At 63.0% G+C, this 18,975-nt stretch overlaps 1 protein-coding gene across 22 annotated transcripts in view; it reads left to right on the top strand.

Annotated features, from left to right (window-relative positions):
• EXD3 (exonuclease 3'-5' domain containing 3) overlaps positions 1–18,975 on the top strand; it is a 95,441-nt gene that overhangs the window by 25,131 nt on the left and 51,335 nt on the right. For 4 of the 22 annotated variants that reach the window (XM_070250447.1, XM_070250448.1, XM_023629474.2 and 1 more), the window contains 3 exons: positions 6,902–6,966; positions 13,145–13,321; positions 13,714–13,881. In XM_070250447.1, coding sequence (XP_070106548.1) covers positions 6,902–6,966; positions 13,145–13,321; positions 13,714–13,881 — 410 coding nt within the window. Of the gene's footprint in view, positions 1–5,828; positions 5,980–6,901; positions 6,967–8,811; positions 8,827–12,201; positions 12,723–13,144; positions 13,322–13,713; positions 13,882–18,688; positions 18,868–18,975 lie in introns of those variants that run through there. The other 18 variants (XM_070250450.1, XM_023629475.2, XM_070250451.1 and 15 more) reach the window with 13 other exon arrangements.

Genomic DNA, 18,975 nt, shown 5'->3' with positions numbered 1-18,975 from the left:
TCCTGGAGCAAGGCCCTCCCAACGGCCCACCCTGTGTGCCGGCCACTGCATGGCTGGCTCCACCTGGTGTCAGCTGCTAAGGGGAGGGCTGCCCCTGGCCCCTGAGGCTGCGGAACCAGCCTTGGGCTGTGACAAGAGGGAGGCCATGAAAACAGGCAACACAGCCCCCTGCTAGGAGAGAGGGCTCGCTTTCCTTGCTGTGTGACCATGGGCAAGTTACTGAACCTCTCTGTGTTTCTTCATCTGAGAAGAATGGTGGTGACACTCAGCTCCATTTGTGTGTCCTGAATGAAAATCCACGAGAACATCAAGCTTGGAGTGTGTGCCTTGTGATCTCGTTTAGTGTTGGATCCAGGTGGAATTTATTTTGCTGTGAGACGTGAGGTGTGGGTCCAGCTTTACTGTATTTCCAGAAGACCGTTCAGATGTCCCAGCAGTACTCAGTGAACAGTCCACCACTAGTCCCGTACTGGACTCCCCCACGAGCTGGGGGCTCTCCAGCTTCCCCTTCGGTTCCTCTTTGTCTGTTCAGGTGCCAGTTTCACATGTTTTAGTGGCTGTGCTTTCATGATGTTTCAGCTTCTGGCAGGACAAAACCCCCTCCTCGCCCCTTTTTCAGTTTCCCTTTTGTTTTCCATGCAGATGGCAGAATGGGCTTGTTTGGTTCCTCAGAAACCCTGCTGGCGCCTTGAGTGGGTCTCCCCGAGTTTGTGGTGAACGCCGGCATCCGGCAGCTTCTCTCCTGTGGGGCAAGGCCCCTGGTCTGCTTCCCACCCTCGAGAGGGACTGAGGAGCAGCGGTGCCTTCCCTGGGGGTGCCCGCCCGGCTGAGGCCCTGAGGGACGAGCCGACCGCCAGTCTGAGTCTGATGCAGCAGCCAGTGCACTGGACAGGCTTCCGCGAGGGGCGTTTGCTGGCGCGTGGACGCAGCGGCCGGTGCACTGGGCAGGCTTCTGCGAGGGGGCGTTCACTGGCGCATGCTCCTTTGTCCTCAGAGGTGTTTTCTTTTAATAGATCTTGCACATTTTCGGCCACTTTTTAGCGTTAGGTGTGTCACCCTTTAAAACTCTTGCTGTTAGCAGCCTCTTTTCTTGGGCACATTTCCCTGCTTGGTGAGGGAACCCGGGGGCCCGTGCGCTGATGGGCGTGCACGCCCCCAAGGGACCCGGGGCTGGAGGAAGGCCCACTGCTTTGCTCAGTCCTGTCCGCAGTCCGCGAGGGCTTGCCTCTCCCTGTGGGGTTCAGCATCTCTCTGTGTGGACGCCCTGCCCCGGCTGTGTGCCACCGGTGCTTGGGGCTCCCGCGCTGAGGACGGGAAGGTCTGTCTGTGAGGCTCAGGGTTGGCTGGATGAAGCAAGATGACCCCGTGCAGACAACACCCCGTCACCCTGTTCCCAGATGGGGTGGGTCCTTGGGGCAGCCAGTGTGGACAGACTTACACTGCCTGCTGGGTTTGGGTGCCATGTGTGGGCGGCTCCGGCAGGTTTCTGAGCAGCAGCATTTGGATTTGGGGGCTCATGCGAGCTCCTGTCCCCTCACCTGCCACCTCTGTCCTCGCTGGGCCCCGCTTGGGAGGGGCCGAGTCCACCCATCGTGCCCCAGCCTCACCCGAGACCCGGGCCTAGAGGGCAGATGGGTGGGCTGGAGAGAGTGACGGCCCATCTCTGCAGAGGTGCCTCCCCCGCAGGGCGTCAGGAGGCCACCTGCTGCAGGGGTGTTGCTGCAGAGGGGTGAGCTCCCTCATCTGGTGTGGTGGGCAGCGCACTGGGGGCAGCCTCTCAGACCAGGCCTGTGGGAGGTGCAGCCAGGTCTGCAGATGCGATGGGGGCTCCCGCTACAACCCTTCCTCAGGCTGATGCCCAGGGTGGCCCCTGTGCTCCGCTCGTTGGCGGTTCCGCTGCTGCCAGCAGGTGCCCAAGGGCAGCGGGGTGGGGACGGCCGTTCCTGGGGCTGAAGGAGGCGGACGCTGCAACGAGCACAGATGTCCTGGTTCCTCCCTCAAGGGCCGTCAGGCCACCCCACAGAGAGGGCGGGTCTGGCCTGGGCAGCTGGGGCTCAGCGTACGTGGTGCTGCCCCAGCTGTGCCGACGGAAGTGCAGACTGACTGTGGGACCTTGGCAGATCCGTACCCAAGAGCAGCCACAGGCCCGGGTTACGGGGTCTCTCAGGGGGGCGGAGGGCCCAGGGGAGGCCCCCACTCAGGGTGGCTTTGTGGACGCACGTGCAGCAGGCTCCCTGCAGGGCAGCCAGGTGTCCACTGCTCGGCTCAGCCACACCCAGCCAGTTCCTGAGACCTCATTGCCCCCAACTCCAGCATCTTTTTAATCTTATTTCTCTCCACCAGCCTCACGACAGGCGGTAACAGGAGGTCTTTAGAGAAGGTAACTTAGCAGCTGAACATTTTCTAAAATGAGTCCGTCTCTTGAAGGGAAGGTGACTCGGTTCACGGGGTGTGTTCTGCACAAAGTGCTGTCTGCCGTCCTGCCCTTCCCTGACCCTGCGGCCCTCCTCCTCCCCTCGGCCATCTCGGTTGCTCCTGGAGGCAGCCCGGCAGCTCTCTGTGTCCGGCGGGCGCTGGGGAAGCACAGGGAGGACACAGCACAAGGATGGAGGGGCAGGTCGGAGGGCCGGCCATCCCCCTGCCCACCCCCACTCCCACGCAGTTGGAGCTGCTGTTCGCTGAGCCCCCAGCACATGTGGGGAGGGTGGGCAGGGACGGATGGCCCAGGGCACAGACGCTGATTCTTAAGCTTGAGTTTCTTTCCTGCATCCTGGACACACAGTGCCCCCCCCCCCGACCTCCCCACATGCTCCTTGGGAGGGGTCAGGGGTCAGGCTCCAGGCCAGAAGCCATCTGCCCTGCCGTCCCAGGTCCGGGACATCAGGGTGGCATTAGCTGTGGACTTGGGCCTGGGGCGGCAGGGCATCTGACGTCCACCCCGCGGACAGAGGGCCCTTTGGCGCCGGCCTCCTGCGCTTGCCCTGATTTAGGGAAGCTGGCACCCAGCCTGTCTGGCCCCTCCAGCTGCCTGCCGGGCCCTTCAGAGGAATAGCACCCTGAGCCTACCTTCCGGTGGGCGTATGTACCCTGGCTACCCACAGCACGTCTATGCCATGCCCACACCACCCACGTATAGCCAGACCCACACCCATGCCCACGCCACCCATGCCACGCCCATGTGTGGCCACACCCACGCCTGCCCACACATGTGGGCCCACTCTACCAGCCTGTCCACACCTCCCCAGGTGCCCTCCAGCTCCAGCTTCTAGGGTTCTCCTAGCAACCACATGAGCTGGCAACTACAAGCATGTGCGTGCGTGCCTGGCCCTGGCACCATCCGATGGTCACTATGGAGTCTCCCTTAAGCCCTGGGCCACAGCCTTGAACAAGGCCAGTGTGGTCACTCTCAGGAGCTGGCAGCATCTTGAGGGTACAAACACTAAATCAACAGCCCATGAGCAGGGTTGGCTGCGGTGGCTGGGCCAAGGGCGGGTCCAGGGGAGAGCACAGCAGGGCCGGTGGTTGCGGGTGCTTGGGGAGCAGGGGGCAGGCCTGGGGTCTGCGTGACGGCTGAGGCTGGGAGGGCTGTGCTGGGCTGTGGCTTCCACCCCAGAGGCCAGCGGACCACTAGGGAGCAGTGAAGGGAGGAGCAGCCTGGCCTGGCCTGTGTCTGTAGGATTTTCTCGGGCTGGGCTTGCTCTGTGGGCACAAGTGGGGAGCAGGGAGACCCCTCAGGCAGCTGGACCGCAGGTGGGGGCCGAGGACCAGGTGTGACAGGACGTGGGCCGCCTTTCACGCCCCTCACCTGCTGCCCTGAGGTGGTCCTCTTGACCGCAGGACCCCTTCATGTGAGTGTGCCCTTCAGGAGACCCGCCCACCCCTCGTCAGGGTCCTCGGGCGTCTCCCCGTCCATCTCGCTTGGACCTACGGTCCCTGGACAGATCGTTTGCAGGTATGAGGCAGGCTTGACATCTCAGCGTTCTCAAGGAGGGCAGACTCTGGGGCCAAACTGGCCACACAACAGAGTCCGCGCATGCCCTGCCTGGCTCAGGGTCTCCACACTGGGCCCTGTCTGCCCGTCTCTGGGCCAGCACCCTCCATCTTAATGACTGTGGCTCTGTCGTAACTCAGCCTTGGGTGGGGTAGGCCTCTTGTCTCCCCGTGATTTCTGCCTGTGTTCAGATCAGCTGTTAAAAGACAGGCACTTGCAGGCCCACCCACACACTCACATGCACACTCACCCCCCACACCCACATGCTCACACACTCACACACTCACTCACACACCCGGACGCACCGCTGCTGTTTTGATTGGAGTGGTATAGAAACCGTGAGTTAATTTTGGAAGAAATTCACAACTTTACGTTGTTGATCCTGTGGTATACCCCTTCCTTAATTAGGTCTTTCTGTTTTTGTTTTTACTTTCAAGGACTATATATTTTTTTGGAGCAGTCTTAGATTCGCAGCAAAATTAAGAAAGTACAGGGATTTCCCACGTGCCCCTTGCCCCCACCACGTGCACAGCCTCCCCCGTTGTCAGCACCCCCCCCAGAGTGTCTGTCTGATACAGCCATGCACCTCCACTGATGCCTCACAAGCGCCACAGACCGTGGTTTACGCTGGGGTTCACTCTGGGTGCGGTACGTTCTGTGGGTTTGGACAAACGTGTAAGGACACGAGTCTGTCACTATAGTCTCAGCGGAGTGTTTTCACTGCTCTAAAAGCCCTCTGCTCGCAAGTTCGTGCCCCCGCCCCCGCCCCCCGCAGCCCCTGAGCTTTGCTGTCCTGGCAGTTCGGCCTTTTCAGGTTGGCTCCTTCACTTGGAGACAAGCATGAAGGTTCTCCGTGTCTCCTTGTGGCTCAGTAGCTCATGTGTTTTTAGTGCTGAATGATATTCCATTCATGGAGGGACCAGAGTTCGTTTACCAGAGTAACGATGTTTTCATTTTTGCCTGTCGGAGTTTCATGCCTGTAATTCTCCTTGCTGCTCTGCTCTGCAGGGGCCTCCAGGGCTGGGCTGGTGGGCAGGGGCGTCCTCCAGGGCACCCTCTCACAGCGGGAGCTGTCAGCCTGCGGCTCTGTGTCTGCGGGGTTTGCAGATGCTTTTGCCTGGTTGAGGAAGTTCCCTCTGTTCCTAGTTTGCTGAGTTATTTCTTAAACCATGAATAGAACTTCCTTTCACAAACTGCTTGTTCTGCGTCTGCCGAGCAGGTGGTACAATTTTTTCCTGTATCCCGTGGACGAGCCACACCACAGGCTTTCCGATGCTCAGTCGGCGTTGGTTTCGGGAATGCGCCAGCATCGCACTCGGCTCCAGTGGCCTTCGTTGAGAGTCTGACTGCTGCTGTCTCATCTGGGTCCTGCTGGGCTGCCCTGCAGGGTTTGGTTCAGGTGTCCCCATGTGGGGCCTTCCGCTCTGCGTCTGGTCTTCTGTAGGAGCCTGGCAGGTTGCCGCTGTCCCCTCGATTCTTGGGTAGATTTGCTGATGAAGCCACCTGGGCTCCTGAACCCCCAGAGTTGAACTGGACAATCTGCTAGTGACCTTCCCTCCCCCAACGTACAGGCTCACAGTCAGGTCCTGACTCTGACCCCTGACCCCACCCCCCACCATGTGAGGGGGCATGACCAGGGTCCTGACCCCAACCCTGACCCCCACTGTGTGATGGGGCATGGTGGGGGGTCCTGACCCTGACCTAACCCCACCATGTGAGGGGGTGTGGCCAGGATCCTGTGTAGGTACCAGGGGCTTCTCCTGCCATCTCCTGGCCTGGGGTCGGGGCACACCAGGAGCCCAGCCCCCTTGGCTGCCTTCCCTCCTGTCCTCCACAGACTGCAGCTGTGTGGCCCCTGATGGTTCTTGACAAAAGGACAGGAGGTTTATCTGGACGTTTCCTCTGGGTCTTGCGTTCTGTGACTCCTCACTGGGGCTGGAAAGGCTTAGAGTTGGACAGCGACGTCGTATTTCAGCAGAACTTGCACAGTGAGGAGGGGCCGGGAGCTGCTGCTGGGGAGGTGCCCAGCCCTCCGAGGCAGCCAGGGGGCTGGTGGCTGTGGGTGACTCAGAGCTGGGTGCCTGGGCCCCTGGTCTCAGAGGTGGCTTTCTTTTCCAAAACCAAGAGCAGGCAGTGGCGACCTTTCCAGGCCAGCCAGCCCTCCTTGGCTTTGACCTCAGACCTGGTCTGAGGGCGCTGTCTCTTTTCCAGTGTGAGGGTGACCCTGACCTCCCGAGGTGGGCCCAGTGTTCTGGTGGAGTCCCTGCCATGGCCAGCACTTTGTGGTCTCCATGCCCAGTTCTGCCGCGGGGGCAAGGGCTCAGGCGAGCAAGAGAGGGTCAGGGCTTATGGGTGGGGGCTGCAGGGAGCAGTGGCCGAGGTGGTGGGGAGTGCTTGGGGGAGCAGCCAGCCTGCACAGGGTGTAGGAGGAACCAGGGAGGAGAGCAGGGTGAGGCAGAAGCCAGGACCTCTTCAGGACCTCAGTAGAGGCTGGAGGCCAGATATGGTGGGCAGTGGGTGAGGGTGGGCTGTGACACGGTGCAGAAGGATGGGCGTGCCATACCCCACTGGGCTTGCCCTGACGGGCTCAGCCAGCCTATTTGGGGCCGGTCCGTGCTGCAGGCATGGTCCTGGTGTCCGACACCCCTTCCCTGCTCGTACATCATGGCCATTCTGAGACCTGCAGCCCATGATGGCTGCAGTGTGAGCCACAGGAGAGGCCCAGCACTGCTAGGTGGCTAGGCTCTGGGTCCCAGGGAAGGGACAGTGGGGAGCTCTGGCCAGAGAGGGCACAAGAGGCTGTGGATGCTAGCGGCATCTGGGGGGAGCCCCCAGTGTTGGTGGAGGTGGCTCAGAGGGCTCTGTAGTAGCCACACAGCCCCTCCCATGGCCCTTGTCTTGTCCCCCCAGGCCAGGACCCGCTTCTGTTCCTGCAGGCCCTGCAGCCGCTCTGGTCCACGCGGGAGCTGCGGCAGGTGAGCACGTGGGGGTGGACGCCCGGCTACCAGCTTCAGTGGGCTGTCTTGTCTGAATGTTCTGGTGGCACTTGGGGGTTGGAGCCCTGGGGTGAGGCCTGCCAGACGCTGGTGGACACAGGCCCCTGAGGCTCAGAGTGGGAGGGAAGAGCCTGCGGCTACCACCCAGCTTCTGCGCAACACAAGGGACCTGGCAGGCCATGGCTGCATGTGCACGGTGTGGGGCCAGGGCGCCCACTGGCCCGCCCCAGGCCTGGTCTACAGCTGCCCTTCTCAGGGAGGGCAGCCCAACAGCTTATCTGGCCAGCGGGGGGCGTGTGTGGTCCGGCAGGAGGAGGCAGCCCTGGCAGGGTTCTGCAGCCACAGCCGCTGCCCCCAGACTGCATCCCACCATGGTGGTGAGGGCACTGCCCAACCCTTGGCCCTCCTGCCCTTCGGTTTGCTCCCTGAGCAGCAGAAGAGTGAGGTCGCCCGGCTCCCCGGGAGGACACAGAAGTCCAGCTGCTCAGGCTACAGGGCCCACGGGTGGCTCAAGGGACAGGGCTGCATCCTCGTGCCAGCCTGACGAGGGTGGGCCAGCGCCCAGACCCGGGGCAGGCTCGTGAGGGTGGGCACCCAGAGCAGGCAAGCTTCGGAGCACACGCATGCTCTGGAGGGGGTGTCCGTGGGCTCGAGGGGCTGAGGGAAGACGTGCAGAGTTCACAGCTTGCAGGACATCCTCTGGCTCCGTGCTGCTTCTCGGCGCGGGGGACACCCTGGGTCAGTGGCCAGACTTCCGGGCTCGACTTCTCTCCCTGCGTGGTTGAGCCGCAAGCACTTGGGCCTCCGAGTGGCCAGCTCACTCCAGCCATCAGCCAGAGAACCAGAGATTTTACAAAAACCAAAGACTCTTTGATTTTTAAATTTTTATTCCCTGTGGCCTTGAGGTTATGACTGAGGAGACGTGACCACGTTTGTGTGAACAGATCATCTGATGTCAGACGTCCTGTGTGTCCGGGGCAGGCCTCGCGTGGTCGCTGCACGTGGCCTTGTGCATTTCTACGTCTGGTTGTCTGTCCTGGTGTCAGGCTGAGCCGGCCTTGTGGACGGGGCTGGGAGTGCCCTTCTTGCCTGTCCTCCGGATCATCAGTTGATGACAGGGATTACTTGTTCCTCGGGAGTTTGGAAGGGCGTGTGCAGTTCTGCCTGGGCCCGGGGTGGAGGGGTAAATATCTAACTAAGACCCAGTTTCCTCAAGGGTCATGGCCCCTGTGGAGGGTCCGCTCCTGGTTTTATTTCTCCCGGAAGCGCCGTGCCTCCCACGTCATCACCATTGCGGCTAGGTTCTGCACAGTCTCCGGCCCCCGCTGCCTCTTCACTGCTCTCCTCTCTTCTGTGGCTGGTCTGGCAGGCCACGCTGCTGGTCGGCTCCACTGTCCCTTTGTTCTAGTTCGTCAAGTTCTGTCCTTGTCTTTGAAATCCTCTGCCAGCCCAGGGCGCTGCTGTTTCCCAGTGTTCTGCTCCCGCCCACGTTGTCCACTTCTGGCCACCTCTTCTCTGATGCATGCACCCCTCATTCTGCTCCTCGCCACCCTTGTCCTCCTTTTCGACTCTTTTCTGAGGCTCGTAAGGTGCCTCCAGAGGAGCCCACGGTGTATGTTGACACCACTGTGCTCTTTGTTGCTACTGTGGCACAGCGCTGTCCGCGAGCTTTAGTTTCAGTGCCAGGAGGCGTGCTCTGTGGCCACTTGGCACAGATGTTCCAGGTGTCCCTGGGCAGCGAGCTCCCTACCTGGCGATTGGCTCTCAGAGCTTCCACCTGGAGGGGACACACATCATCTCCCCTCTCGGTCCACTCACCAGAGCTGGACCTAGGGTCAGGTGAGTGGACGTGCACCATGCTGCCCAGTGTCCAGTGCCCCAGGGGGTGGGGCAGGGGTGGCAGCTCCCTGCAGTGTCCACGAGGTGGTGGGGAGGTGTGGGGGATGTACTCGGAGCATGTGGAGGGTAAGGGCCCACAAATGCGGGGTGTTGAGGGACGCAGGCTCCTGCCTGGCTTCAGGCTGCAGGCGGCTGGACACCTACATGTGGCCAAAGCCCTGAGGATGAGGTGCGGACAGCCCGGACGGCCCGGGGCCAAGGAGCGCAGGCTGTGCAAGAGCAGTGGGTCCCTGAAGGCCAGCCGTGCACGTGGAGGTTGCAGGGACCCCAGCAGGTCAGGACAGGGAAACTGGGCTGCGTTTGGAGAACTGGGGGTTTTGATAGAAGGATGAAAGAAGTGGGGCGCTGGGGAGAGTGGGGTGGTGTGAGGGCTGTGGTTGTCCTTGAAGACGGGAGCAGAAGCGGGAGGTTTGGGTGCTGATGGGAGTAACCAGGATAGAGGGATGGACAAGTGTCCTCAGAGCCCCAAGGGGGAATGGCGGAGAAATGGGAGGTGGAGGAGGGGTGAGTCAGCGGGAAGGACAGTGATCCTCAAAGGGGCCCCGCGCGGTACATTCCCTGGGAGCTTGTTGGAAATGCTGGTTCTGGGGCGCACCCAGTCCTGCCAGATCAGAACCAGGTTATTTTAACAGGTCCTCTGGGGCTCTGGTGCCACACAAACCCAAGGACCATGTGGGGTGATTTCAGCAGCACTGAGCTCACTAAGGTCAGGCGCGGGTGGGTGCTAGGGGAGCAGCAACTTCACCTCTGGAATACAAGCCAGGAATAGGGGGACTGAAGACACAGAGGGTGACCGGGCACAGGCCCAGCCTGGTGGGAGGTGGGAGACGGAGGAGCGATCAGAGGGGGAGGGGAAGTCGGCCAGGGTCTCAGGGCTGGGGGACCGAAGCATCATCGACGCGGATGCTGAGACCACAGGAAGAGCACGGGAGCAGTAGGGGAGAGGGGAACAAGGGCTGGGACCTGAGGGGTTGGGCGGCGAGTGACCAGCGGCTGCTGGGCCTGGTACGCTAGGGCCCCAGGGCTGTGGGGCAGAGGGGCCTTGGGCCCCGGGCTACAGGAGCCCAGCACGCCCTCAGGGCCACTGCACGTTGTTGTGCTCTTCGTGTGTTTATTCTTTCATTTCACTCATAATTTTAGGCACACTCGTTTTCCATTTCTGTTCCCAGGTTGGTGTTCTCTTATCCCTAATCTTAGGGCAACAGTCATCCTGCCTGTGGTGACCGTCCCTCATGTGTCTCATTTTTTACCATGAGCTCATTGGAGCGCAGCTTCTCCCTTGGTGGCCAAGGTCCAGGTCCAGGTCCAGCACCAGGTCCCCTGGGTGCCGCCAAGACTGGCCTCCCGGGCCACAGGTCAGCACACCCAGGCCGTGTGGCCTGCAGGCCGTGCTCGGGAGCGGCCTTGCCTTCCCTCCTGGAGTCCAGGACAAGGGACTTGCCGCCCAATTGCTCGTCCCTGCGGGGCAGCCCCTGGGTGTCCCGCGCCTCAGCCTGGTCTCCCGCTGCGCGGGTGTTGCGCCTCCCAGCAGGCTTACCCCTCATGCGCACGCCCAGTCCTTGCAGAGCCCGCGTCCTCCCTGGACATCTGGAGAGGGCGTCTCCTGGGCTCCCCTGAGGGGAGAGCCTGCCTCTTGCTCTGGCAAGTACGCAGACTGCTCGCATGTGGCGCCTCCTGTCACAATGAGGCTGAGTGCCCTGTGCCCCAGAGTGTCCTGGGGAGGCACCACCCACACCCTGGACTGGCCCGGCCCACCGCCTGCCTGCTGTCCTTGTGCAGTGGAGGCGCTCTCGTGGGGAAGGTGCGTGCAGTCAGGACGGGGTGATGCAGGGCTGCAGACCTGAGAGGCGCTCTCCCGAGGTGGAGTCCCTGCGGGCTGCTGGGAGGGCTCCTCCCTCTCGGGGAAGAGGCTGGAGCAGAGCCAGGGGGTGCCAGGGCCCCTGATGTTGATGCAGCCGTGAGCCAGGCCTGCGGACCCTGTGGGGTATGACACGTGCAGGCTGCCCCTGCTTTGGCCCCTGCGCCAGGCGAGTGCCCCCCACAGGGGTCTAGGGACGGTGCAGAGCTGTCCTGCTTAGGACACTGAGCCACGTCGCTCCACCCCGGCACCGTCAGCCCCCCAGTCATTGCTCTGAGCGCTTTGGGCCATGGGCTGGAATGCTCCAGCAGCGGGAGGGGGTGAGGCCTGGCTGCGTGGGGGCAAGACCCCCTGCGCTTTGCAGGCCAGGCTGCAGAGGGGCTCCCAGTGGCATTCCCAGCTGCAGGCTGCGGTGTGCATCCAGCTTCCCCAGAGCCCCAAAAGCTGATGGCCACCGGCGCTGCACTGCTGGTGCCCTCGAGCTGCTCTTCTGAGCCTTCTCAGGGGAGGGGGCAGAGTCGGCCCCCAGGTGCAGAGGGCGGAGCCCTTGGCCCAGCTGAGCCTGCAGTGGGCAGTGGGCATCTCGGAAGGACGTGCCCACTCACTCCCCTGAGCCTTCCCGGGGCTTCATTGGCCACCACAGGAGAGTCCCACTGTGGAGGGCGGCTGGCCCATATCTCTTCCCGCCTCTGCATGGAGCGAGTCTGGGGGCTTCAGGGGCCGCCCCGCTGGGAAGGGGTCTGTGTTGACTTGCAGGGTCCACTTGGGCATCCATCCTTCCTGCAATGCACCCAGGCCCAGCTGCCCATCACCCAGCCACAAGAAGGATGGTGGCTCCTTTGGAAAAACCAACGCTACTGGTCAGTGGGCACCTGGCCTGGAGCTGGGAGGTCTTTACTCAGGGGCTCTTCTTCCAGCCCCCTGCCCTGGCCCGTGGCCAGACGCACACCCTCTGCCTGCTGGTGGCGGAGGGCTCGGCCACGTCTAGCGCGAGGCCCATGGTGGGAGCTGCCCCGGGAGGAAGGAGACGTGACTTCTGCCTGAGCTGCCTTCTGGCGGGAGAACCAGCCAGGAGCCGCGCGTCCCCGTCACGCAGCCTCTCCACTTGCTCTTGGAGCCTCTCAGGGCTGCTTCGCGGAGGCCACGGATGGGAACTGTGCCTGAGTGAGGTGGGACCAAAGACTGGAGCAGCGTCTTTCTAGATCTTTCCTGTCCATGAGCCAGAAGGTGGCAATTACTCAGACTCAGCTCTTCCTTAACGCCCTCCTAGGGGGTGTTGAGCGGCTGGTGCAGACCCCACCCACTCCCTGGCGATGGGGACAGTGGCCCCAGGACTCTGTGGAAACCACGGCCCCTGCTGGGTACCCCCAGGCCCGTGGGATGTGCTGTGACCTCTGCCCGCCTGTCCCTGAGGGTGGCAGCCTCACAGCATTTGAGGCTCTTTTTGGTCTATCCAGCAGGTTCCAGTGGCCACAGCAGGGCAGTTGGGCCTCGTCTCCTTGCTCCTTACGGGGTGACCATTGGTGTGTGTGGGGAGTGAGTGCGGCTGCTGTTTCCTGAGCTCCCGGCCAGGGAGGGTGGGCCCAGGAGAGGTCCCTGTGGCCCGGGCACATCCTTGGTCGCAGTGTATTTCACTGACCTGGATGGCTGGGTCCGGCGGCGGATGCCCTGCTCGCTCTGAAGCCTGTAGTGGAGCACACCCATGTGCCCTGAGACGTGGGAGGAGAGAGCACACCCACGTGCCCCGAGACGTGGGAGGAGACAGCACACCCATGTGCCCCGAGACGTGGGAGGAGACAGCACATCCACCTGCCCCGAGACGTGGGAGAAAAGAGCACACCCACCTGCCCCGAGACGTGGGAGGAGAGAGCACACCCACGTGCCCTGAGACGTGGGAGGAGACAGCACACGTGCTCTGGGTTTTCTTTTTCCAGCTCTTACATGTCTGGAGGTCTTCTGCAGCGCAGGAGACATAAAAGTAAACAGAGGGCACTTCTAATTTTGGGTTTTTCTTTCCTTTTTTGTTTCCCATTGCTTGCTGGCCCCGCTAACCGTCACTGTCACCAAAGGGCTAGCACTGTTTCTGTACTGCGCAGGAGACCGGGTCACAGATAAGTGACTGGAGCCTCTGGGATGGAGCCTGCCCTCAGTCTGGCCTAGGGAACAAGCTCTCTGTCTTAATGGGACCATTAGTGGGGACAATGACCGCCGCCTGGGGCCTGGGTGCAGTGGACCAGAACAGAATCTCGCGGCACGGAAAGCAGTGGAGGCGAGGGTGGTGCTGAATGGCTGAGCTGGCCCCTGCATAGACCACACTTCAGAGTCTCCGCTGGGGTGGGGGGGTGCTCCCACGAAGGTTTGAGTGTGACAAAGTGACAATGAGGTTTTGTGTCTCTGCAGCAGCTCCGGGAGGAAGCCTGGCGGGGGTTTGCTGCCCTGGATAACCCGCTTGCCGGTCTCCTGGACATGCTGGAGGGCAGCCGGGGCTGGCAGGGGAAGGACCCCTCCCTGGAGGCCTGGGTCACCTGTGAGCTGCAGCGCTGGCTGCAGGCACAGCCGCGCCCGGGCCAGGCCCAGGTGAGCCCCACCGGAGGCCTCATAGGCCATGTTCCAAAGACAAGTCTCTTCCCGCCCTGCCCACCCCTCTCGGCACAGTGGGCTCCATGGTGGCCTGATCAGGACTCTGCAGCCGGTGGAGCCTCCCCATGGTGGGCGGCGGCTCGGGCACTTGGCCTTAAGACTGGCCTGTGGGCTTGACCCTCAGCCTCCTGACAGCCGGATATCCCCCTTGCCCGTGCCCTGCCCTCCAGACCTTGTCTGCTCCCAGCGTCCACCTGCGGGTGCAGGGCTGCAGTGCTGGACTTCCTGGGCCAGGCCTGCCCTGGCCCCAAGCCCCTGCCCATGTTAGGCCCCATGACCCTGACTGCAGGATGCCACCTCGTACTGAGGCCAGGTCTCGGGTCTCCCAGTGCAGCCTGGGGCTGAAGGAGCTGCAGGCCCGTGCAGTCAGGGTCCTCGCCGAGAGCCCCCCCAGCCTCGCCGGGCCGCTGGTCAGCATCTTCCAGCTGCAGGATGCAGACCGAAGCCCCCTGCTGGCCTACGTCCGTCAACTCCACCAGGAGGGCAAGTTTAAAGAAGTGAGTGTGGCTTTCCACGTGGTTCTGGGCCCGGGGAGGGGACGCAGGGCTCCTCCCTATTCCCAGGCCACGGGCAGGGTCTGCGCCTGGCGTCAGCAGGGAGGTGAGAGCCAGGCTGAGGGGCTCAGGGGTCCACCTCTCCCCCCTCCACTGTGAGGGGCTGCATGGGGGCTTCAGTTCTGGCACAGAGGGTTCCAGGGGCCAGGCCACCTGGAGGCCCAGCTCAGGGCCGTGTGGTGCCTCGGGGTCCTGGGAGCCCCTCACACTGACTGACCTGAGAAAGGGGCTGTGCACAGCCCCCCACGCAGTGCCTGGGCCTATAGCACCATGCCCGGGACTGTACCACGGCACCCAGGGTCCTTCCTTCTGTAAGCTCAGCGGCACCGGGATGCCCCGGGTCTGGCCTGGAAGGCCGTGTGGCAAACTGCTTGCTGTCCAGCCTCCAATAAATCCTGGAAACGCTCATGGGGGGCAAAGGGGAGTGAGGTTGAGGGGAAGCTAGCAACGATCCCTCTGCACACATCTGCCACCCTCCGGCCTAGATCAGACAGCCGGACTCCCCACACCTCAGCCCCGACCCAGAATCTCCCACAGCTGATCACCTCCAGGTTGGGGGCCCCTTCTCCCAGCTCCTGCCCCTGCCCAGGCCCAACCCCAGAATCACTTGGCCTCCGTGATGGCGTGGTCTGGGGCGGGAAGCCACGACCCCACCGAGACCACTCTGGGCCCAGCTGCTGCTCCTTGAGGACAGAACCAGCCCTGCAGGTCCTCATGGTGGCCCAGCCGGCTGCGCTAGGCTGGGAGACTGGCCACTTGGCTCCTGTCCCAGCAGCAAGGTCTGGTCAGGAACAGCATGCGTATCCAGGCGTCCACAGGAACAACCTCCCCAGGAGCCCTGGGCGCTGCACTTGCCGCCTCCCTGCACCATCAGGGGCCCGGCCCTGGCACAAAGGGACCGCACTCTGGGTGGTATCCACTCCTGCGTGTCTGCTGGTTCACTTGGACCAGGGCAGGCCAGCAGCGGAGACCCTGGGAGGATTCCCGAGGATGCTCTTGGCTCCTGGCTGTTGCCGGGCTGGGGCAGGATGCGTGTCCTGCTCGTGCCAGAGACCCTAGACCAGCCCCTTGGCGTGGCTCTGGGGTTTTTTGCTAAAGTTTAGTGTGGGCATCTCGGGGCACAGATCACTGGTCATGCCAGTCGAGAGGCGCCCAGGGTGTGTGAAGCATTTGGGCATGGGCTGCCCAAGGGAGAGGTCATTTGGTCCTGTGCCATGGGAGGGGCTGGTCAGAAATGACAGACGTGGAAATGTGGGTTAGTAGCTGGGAGTCTCTAGGTAAGAGCTTGTGGGGCTTCTGGAGTCTTGGCAGGTTCGCTGAGTCTCCTTTTTGAGCAGTGCCACCCTCACTGAAGCTCAGAGGGTTTGAGAGGAAGATAGAGCCCTGAAGTCGTGGACTCAGGCATCCCCAGGCCTAGCCAGCAGCTCTAGGAATGACTTGGGTCTGCATGAGGCAGCAGGGAGCAGTGGGGCCTACGGAGCACAGAGAGGAGGCGGCCCCATGTGAGGTGGCTCTGAGTGGCTGCTGCAGGTGCGAGGGGCCCCCGAGGCCTGTGTGCCTTTGTGCCCTGAGATGTGAGGATCACAGTGTGGAGCGGGAGAGGTGGAGGAGGCCCGGCAGCCCACTCGGGGTGCACCATCATTGAGGGATGAGTCCAGTGTTCCAGGAGGTCCAGACTCACTCCTGGCTCCCACCACCCCTACTGCCTTGTCTGGCCCAAGGACGAGCCTAATTCAGGAAGAGTGCTGCTCGTGGCGGCCAGGGGCAAGGCGGGCTCTGAGGCAAGATCCAGGTCCGCCCTGCATGGGTCCCTCTTCCCAAGAGTCCTGTCCAAGAGACCCATGGGAATTTAGGCAGTGGGGTCGCCCAGCCTTGCCCAGACCACTGGAACGCCCGTCCCTCGGAGGCGCGGGCCATGTGTGGGCAGCGCTGGGCTCTGCCATGGCCTTGTCGCCTGACACGCCCAGCCCAGGCCTTCATCTCCCGGCTGCTGAGTGGCGCTGAGAGACCACGATGGCCACGCCGGGAACAATGCGGGACTGGGCTCCCACTCAGGTGGCGCGAGGCCGTTCTCCGCAGGCCGGATGGGTGGCGGTGCCTGCGAAGAATGCAGGGAGGCAGAAGGCAGGCTAGTGTTTCGGCCGTCTTCTGTTACACTCAGCCTTTCAAAGAGTGTCTGGGGCCTGCTGAATGCTCCTCCCTTGCGCTCCGAGGCAGGAATCCCAACACAAAGGGGGCTCTTGTCCCGCACAGGCCCCTTCTGCGAAGAAAAGCCATTGTCCCGGAGCGGGGCCGCCCGGCAGGCGGTGCATGCTCCAGTGCCCACCGCCGCGCCCAGCCCGAAAGGGGCCGCATTCAGGCCTGTCCGCTCGGATTAGCAGGGGCTCATGACTTAATGTGCGGCGATATTTCATGTCCAGGCGGCGGCTGGCTCTGGGCGGGATGAATGCCTGCTTTTGTCTACTGCGTTATTTTATTTACATTTTTTAAACAGCTTATCAAGGTAAAAAGATAGCTTTGCTTTAAAAAAAAAAAAAAAAAGGCCCCTTGGCTCCAGGCCTGCGCTGAGCCGTGGAGGTGGGAGGCGGGCCCATCCTGGGGTCTGAGGCCGCCGAGTCCGCCCGGTGGAACAGACGGACCAGGGTCCTGGGGAATGCTTCTCTGTCGCTGCCGCCACGGCCGCTCTGGGTTGCAGCCAGCATCTCTCTTCTTAGTGGCCTACTCTCATCCTTCTATGAGGAGGTCAGCAAGCCCCACCAGGTGCCAAGTGGGCCCAGCCCTGGGCAGTTTCCTTCTTGGGGTCCCCTCCACCGGGCCTGCATCTGGGGCCAGCAGTTGATCTGCCTGCACCTTTGGGGCCTGCCGTGTGACCAGGCAGTGGGCAGGGGCGGCCTGGCCTGCCACCACCTCAGCAGAAGTTCACACTGAGAAATGGCCTGAGATGAACAGAACCACACGGAGCCCCTGAGCCCCAAGACGGAGGGCAGGCCAAGGGGCTTCCTGGTTCTGCTGCCAGTCGGCCCCCAGCTCACCACAGCCACCCCTGATGGAGCCGAGGTGTCCTCCCTGAGACTGAGCCGCCTCCCCCTTGTCCTGTGCCCACCCCTCAGCCAGCCTCCAGGCTGTGTATGCAGGGTGTGGGTGCAGAATGAGGGCATCTCCCAAACTCCCTGGGGTGTCTATGGCCTTCCATCCCCCAACACGCTGGCCCCCCCACCCCCTGCAGCGTCCACACAGGCCACCTGGCCAGGAGAGGGCACTCTGGGTGTGCGGAGAGCTCCAGCTGGGCCTGGACAGAAAGCTGGCTGCGCTAGAGGAATCAGGGAGGAGAGGAGGGCTGTGCTGTGCCCTTCAAGCTCCTCCTGAAAGCGTCACTGTGTGGCCAGGAAGGGTGTGTATGCATCTCACAGGTGAGGCCTGAGCTGCATGTCCAGGGAGGGCAGGCTCCAAGCATAACCTGCCCTTCCATGCTGGCCCTCCACGCCCTCCTCAGCCAGTGCACACTGAGAGCCCACTGCATAGGCACTGCAGGCCAGGGCCTGACCGCAGGGCCACAGCTGAGTGGGCTGAGGCTGGCACAGCAGGCCCCCTGGAAGCCGTTGGCTCCTCGGCGGGAAGGGAGTCCTGGCAGGCAGGAAGGGGAGCCTCCCCGTGGGCAGTGACCCAACTCCAGGCTGCCATACATGAGGAAGCTCCTGCTGCTGCTGTGAGGGGCAGTGCCCCCCGCGACCCAGGCCGCCATCCCAGGCCACCCCCAAGCTTGAGGCCTCACTCCAGGATTCAGAGAGTTCTTGGGTGCCTAGGGGGCCCACTGAGGGCTGGACCCACCAGATGATGGAGACTGATAACCCAGCAGAGATGATGGGGGAGCTCACGGTGCGGCTTCACGTCCCTGCTCACCTCTCCTGCAGTCCCTGGCCCAGGGCCTGGCCTGGGGGATGGGACATCCCAGGCCCCCAGGCCTCCCTCCCATGCCCTTTCTCCTCCTGCTGTGGCCTGGCCTGTCCAAGCCCAGGTCCAGGCGTTGGCCCTGGAGGAGCCTGGAAGCCAGGCCAGAGCACAGCAGACGCAGGACAGGGCAGGGGGCCTCTGACTATCCTAGGTTCTGAACTTGGGGTGCGAGGCCACTGGGTGTGCACACTGGCCTTCCTGGGTGAGGGTCCAGTGCGCTCAGCTTCTCAGCAGGTGTCCAGTCCAGAAGAGGTCCGAGCCATCCTGTGAGGGTGGAGCAGCCCACAGGGAAGTTGGCAGCACGGTGGCCCTGCCCCCCTCCCACCGTCCTGAGCCCCTCCCCCTCCCCTGGCTCCTCCCCAGGCCCTTCCTCCCACCCCTCTCCCAGCCTCTCCCCCAAGTTCTGCACTCCTTCCCAGCCCCTCCCTCTCGCACCTCTTCCCCATCCCCCTCCTGGTCCTGTCCCTAAGCCCCGCACCCCTTCACCAACCCTCTCCTCGTCTCCCCAGCCCTTTCCCCGCCCCCTCCCTCTACCCCCGGCCCCACGGGGCCTGGCGAGGCCGAGCCCTGGACACCAGCCAGGCTGTGGAGCTGCCGGGTCAGCGCCGGGCAGGGAAGTGCCCCGGCCCTGCGCCCCCGCCCCGCGCGACCGGGGCTGGAGACCGGAGAGCCTTTCCCAGGCCGCTATTTTGGTCCTCTCTGCGAGCGGGTGGCCGGCTGCTCTGCGGTTATTTTTGCTCATAATGGGAGCGCGATGTATGGAAATTATTAATAGCAGCGCTACGTGCGGGCGCGCAGAGCAGCGGCGTTTCTCTGCCGGGTACAGGAGAAGCTGGGCCGGGGTCCGGTTCTCAGGTTCTCAGCCGGGCGCGCTCCCCCAGCCCGGCGATGGCTGCCCCGGGAAGCGGGCGTGCGCGGCGCCTCGCGCTCCGTGGACCCAGGGGCAGCTCTGCTGGCCCCCAACACCGATCGCACCAGGTTCTCCTCCAGCGCTCCAGGGGGGGCCGCCCACTGCACGCGCAGACAGCCGTGTGCTCTTAGCGGTTTAGGGGCGCACAGAGTGTCCCTTGTGGAAAGTGCTCAGAG

The sequence above is a fragment of the Equus caballus genome, chromosome 25, assembly GCF_041296265.1.
Source record: "Equus caballus isolate H_3958 breed thoroughbred chromosome 25, TB-T2T, whole genome shotgun sequence".
Taxonomy (NCBI): Eukaryota; Metazoa; Chordata; class Mammalia; order Perissodactyla; family Equidae; genus Equus; species Equus caballus.
The sequence above is the reverse complement of the archived record's forward strand: the minus strand, read 5'-3'. Positions and strand labels throughout refer to the sequence as shown.